The sequence below is a fragment of the Malurus melanocephalus genome, unplaced genomic scaffold (genome assembly GCF_030028575.1).
Source record: "Malurus melanocephalus ecotype Western Australia unplaced genomic scaffold, MMel_1.1 scaffold_122, whole genome shotgun sequence".
NCBI lineage: Eukaryota > Metazoa > Chordata > Aves > Passeriformes > Maluridae > Malurus > Malurus melanocephalus.
In genome coordinates, this window is record NW_026623354.1 from 1,742,070 (window position 1) to 1,746,642 (window position 4,573).

Sequence of the window (4,573 nt, forward strand, 5' to 3'; positions counted from 1 at the left end):
TACTCCGTTTTCACCAGAGTCGGGTTTCTCAGTTTTTCCCCAGTCAGGTCACTCCATTTTTACCCGAGTCTAATTACATATAGAAAAATAATAGATAAATACTGTGCTTAAGTTGTTCAGCAATTMTTATTAGAAGAAAGATGCCAGCCAGCACTTTGGCCACAGTTGTGGCCCGGGGTCACAGTTTATATTGTGACTGTTGCATAGACAGCATCACATCGATTGATTTCACTTTAGCTTCCCTGGTAATTTTGTTAAACACTTGCTGATGACTGTGACTTGACTCTGTTCGAGAGTTATTCTTTGAAAGTGTTTTTCTTTCCTTAAAAGAAATTAAATACTCTGAAGTTAGTCAGGGACCTCGTGTGTGCTTTTTTACATGTCACAAGGTCGTGTACCTTGGGCTGATGRCAGGATTGCAAATGGAGACAAAGTGGTCAGAGGCTGCACTAATCCCTGGCATGAGGGATCTGGAGGAGCAGCAAATAAAGCAGGTCTATGTTAAGTGGGTGGGCAAATGCTTTTGAAAAAATCCTCTAAATAGACTGATTCCTCTTTCCCCTCTGTGTACCTGGCTAACACTGTTTTGTGCTTTCCCTGGAGCTGATCCTGGGAGTTTTACCTTCCTGAGAGCCACAGGAGGAGAGATACTGTCTGTGTACATGTGAAAATATTCCTTGAGTTCAGATGAACAAATTTAAATAATCTGTGCTGCACTTTCATCTTTTTAATTCCTTGCTCGTCCTAAGCCTTACAGTAGCTGCTGCTAAGGGAAAGTTTGGGGAAGTCTTCCTGCCACAGAAATACTTTCATAATTTCCTTTTAAAAATCATGCCAGATATAGATTTATACTTTGTTTGTTTGCTCTCCTACTTAATATTCCTGCTCCTCACACTTGTACATGCTCCCTCTGCATAATTTCTATTTTAGCTCTGATGCCTCAGTGATGGGCACAAATAACAGTGAAATGCAACAAAACCTTTCAGCAGCAGCTTCAGGAAGGTGGTTTGTGTTGATTGCTCCCATAGGATGAAATTTAGCATTTCAGTGAAAACAAGCAAGCAGTGTCTCTGGGCAGCACACAGCTTCAGAACAGCTTTGGTGTAGTTGGCAAAAAAATAACCCCAGCAAACCAAACGAAAACCAAACCAGTTTTTATAAGCACACGCTGTATATGTAGATGTGTGTGTGAGTGATTTTTAACTTGTCCTATGCAGGGACACAGGTGATATTCCCTCCTCTTTTACAGAAATGCAGATGAACACATTTTAGTCTGTTTCTCCTGTTTCAGCTCTAAGGAAGCCCCTGCTTCTGAAATGCTGAAAATTTCAAAGGAAACAAAAAATCGCCTTGCTCCCTGTGGGGCTYCAAGGTTTTGGGCTGAGTCACAAGCAGAGACTGAAACAGGACTGTGATAGCCCTGCATGGGACTGGAGGAGCCTCTGCTTTTGCTCTGACCCCAGCCCAGAAGTAGCCTCTGATACAGGTGTGGGACAGGTGGAATTTGAAGGAGACAAGAAAAAAAAATAAAGAATAATTTCTTGAAGTATTTATTTTACTTGAATGCTTAAACAAGACTTGGGGCACAATTTTTTTTTTCTTTTGAATATTCAGAAATAATAATAATGATAGTAATAAGAGTAAAAATGCCTAGCTCTTCACATGCACTGAGGGCTGCAAAGCTGTAAAGTGAGGACTTCTGCTATCATGTCAGTGTTTAGCCTGATGCTGGCTTCAATTGCCTTACAAGAGGAGGAAAGAGCTTACACTGGCCACAGCTCCAACCCTGAGAGTGCAGATCAGGCCAGCAGTCAGGGGAAAAGACCTTCTAGCACCTGTGTGAGGGGACAGGAACACCCCTGCAATCTCTGGTTAAACAGAGTAGCAGGCAAATCCTCTTTTTAGATGRGGGCACCGGAGACAGCTCTGGCAGAACACATTTGTGCTGCTGCTCCCATGGCTCACGTTGCAGCAGCAAATTTGGGCACTGAAATGGCCCCATCTCAACTGCAGCAAAGTCCTGCAGGACAGGGAAAATTCAACACAAGCTCAGCCCTACGCTTGGCAGGGGAGCCCAGGGAGGGTTTGAGTGGTGGTAATTCCCTCCTTGGCAGAGGCAGCCCAGGCCAGGGCTCCCCTTTTTGGAGCTGTGGGTGACGCTGTGCAGTCCAGGCAGGCAAGGCAGAAACCGAAAACTACCCTCTCCCTCCGGGTCTCCCTGGCAGATCTGTTTTGTCACATTCAGCTCTTTTCTTTTTAACAAATTTTTTCCCTCGACTCCCCTTGAAGTTTTCCAGCCTTGACCAGCAGTTTCAATGTCACCTCTTCAAATATCACCTGCGATCCCCTCCTTCACCCCCAGTGCCCTTCCCCAGATTATTTCTACACGCTTCATAAAAAAMCAACCCAATCAGCATCACCAAAACATCCTTCCCTCCTAATGTGGAGCGGTGCATCTGCCCTGGCTGGGATGGGCTCATGGCAGAGCCCGGTGGAGGCCACACCAGGGGTGAAGGCGTGGGGGATGCAGATGCCACCGTGCTGCAGGTGGCCGGGCATGGAGGGGACTCCTGGAGACCACGGGCTCTGTCCCAAACTGGCTGCCCAGTAAAGACCCTCAGGGCTGGGCTGCCAAGCAGGGTGAAAGCAAGAGCCGTTTAGAAAGCACTTATAAATATCAATATTTATGCACACAAGCTGTGCATGTGTATTTAGATATTCCTATATATATGTATGTATTTATTGTCACATACACACACGTGTGCGCATCCATAAGTGCCTGCCAGGCCTGGCATCTGTCCCAAGGAGAGGTTGGGAGGTGAGCAGTGCCCTGCTTGGGGTGGCAGAGTCCTGGGGGGCACATGGAGGGTTGGGCACCTGCATCTCTTCCCTCCGGGGCACCGGCACCRCCACRGACACGGACACGGGTGGGGATCAGRCCCAGGGARYRCTACAAGGGCTGGGTCAGAGCCAAGCACAGGACTGGGAATGCCCCAAACTGCCCCAGGAGGGAAATCACCCTCCACAAAGTGGACCTCCCACTCAAAATGAAAAATAGAATTTAATTTAAAAAAAAAAGGAAAAATCGTAAGGGTTTTGTAGGGATAGGGTTTTTGGTTTGGTTTTTTTTTTTTTTTTTGTTTGTTTGTTTGTTTTGGTATTCTTTTTTCGCAGCGTTCGTATTAAATGAAGGCAATTTGGGTGCTACAAATATAAGACGAAAATACACCTAATTCCGTCATCATATAGATATAATATATTTCACTCTCACCACATAAATACAAAACATCCAAATATCCAAAACATTCAGAACAAAAGTTAGTAGCAAGGGCTCAGCGCTCAATTCATTCATTATTTTTTCRACTAGTTGCCTAGAAACTTCAGACGTAAATAATTTACAATAAAATTACTATTTTCTTTCCATCCAGCTTCTTCTGTCCAGTTCTGGTCTATAGTTAATTCTATATTCTACAGCAACCATTCCACTTTTCGTATTTTTTTTTTCTTTTTTGGTTACAGTTTGGTGGCACGTATTTATACAGTTTGTAAACGCCATGTGTTAAAGTTCAAAGAAAGAAAAGAAACTTAAAACCAAAGTAAATAWTTTTTTCCCCAAAAAAACTACCTAAATACAGCATCCCTTTTGTGGCAAATTCAAGTACCGAAATTGAACAGAAAATATTCGATCCAGAATAATTAGAAGGTGAAATACATATGGTTGTGGAGAAAATAGCAGTAAGAATTACGAAAAAAAATATTGTTACATAGATGTGTTTTAAAGTACAAAAATAACAATAAAAGATACGCTTTTTATATTTTACGTTCGTTTTAAATGAAATGTGAGCGATATACGAGASGGTTATCTTAAGAGGAATGAAGGCTACAGGTTTTTTTTGTGTTTAGATTGAAACACAACATTGAAATTATTTGGAAAAATCAAATAGAGCAGTAAAATTAAAATTACCATCGCAACAATCTAGATACAAATAGATTTGTGAGCTCCATGATTTATCTGCAGACTTGTTTTGGTGATAAGGTCCGCGGTAGTGGCCCGTGGGAATTCAAATGAAAAAAAAATACAAAATCAAGGTAAAAAAGGAAGAAAAAAAAARGGGGGACGTTGTGTTATCTCGAAGGAAGAGACAATGTTATTGAAAATTTCTGCAGCCACTGGTTTCTGTCTCCCCTGTTTGTGACTGTGCGTTCAGTCCGTTTCGGCCCTTCCCACATTCAAGATTTACCGTGAAAAAGAAAAGTTGCTGGAGGATTTCCTGACTGGTGTTAAGGGCTCGGTCAGTAACCGGGGGCTGTAGTGCAGCGAGTGTAGGGGTAAACGGGAGCCACAGGTGGGGCGCCAAAACCTTTGTGCTTAGAAATCACTGAGTCTGGCAGACACAAAAAAAACCAATCCAAACCGGGCATCACCTGGCAGCTCCATCCTCCTCTCTCCGAAATCCCGCTCCCTCGCTCGGCATTGGCTAAAGCCGACCGAAGGCAGCCCGGCCGACCCTCGCCCCGACCGCTCTCCCTGTGCGTCCCTTCCCAAACGAACGAGCAGCACGACCGCCCCCCC

At 43.9% G+C, this 4,573-nt stretch overlaps 1 protein-coding gene across 1 annotated transcript in view; it reads right to left on the reverse strand.

Moving 5' to 3' along the window:
* Positions 1 to 4,369: 4,369 nt before the first annotated feature.
* The window catches only part of VAX1 (ventral anterior homeobox 1), a 5,025-nt gene continuing 4,821 nt past the window's right edge, over positions 4,370 to 4,573 (reverse strand). The window contains exon 4 of the mRNA XM_057370308.1: positions 4,370 to 4,385. Coding sequence (XP_057226291.1) covers positions 4,370 to 4,385 — 16 coding nt within the window. The remainder of the gene's footprint in view (positions 4,386 to 4,573) is intronic.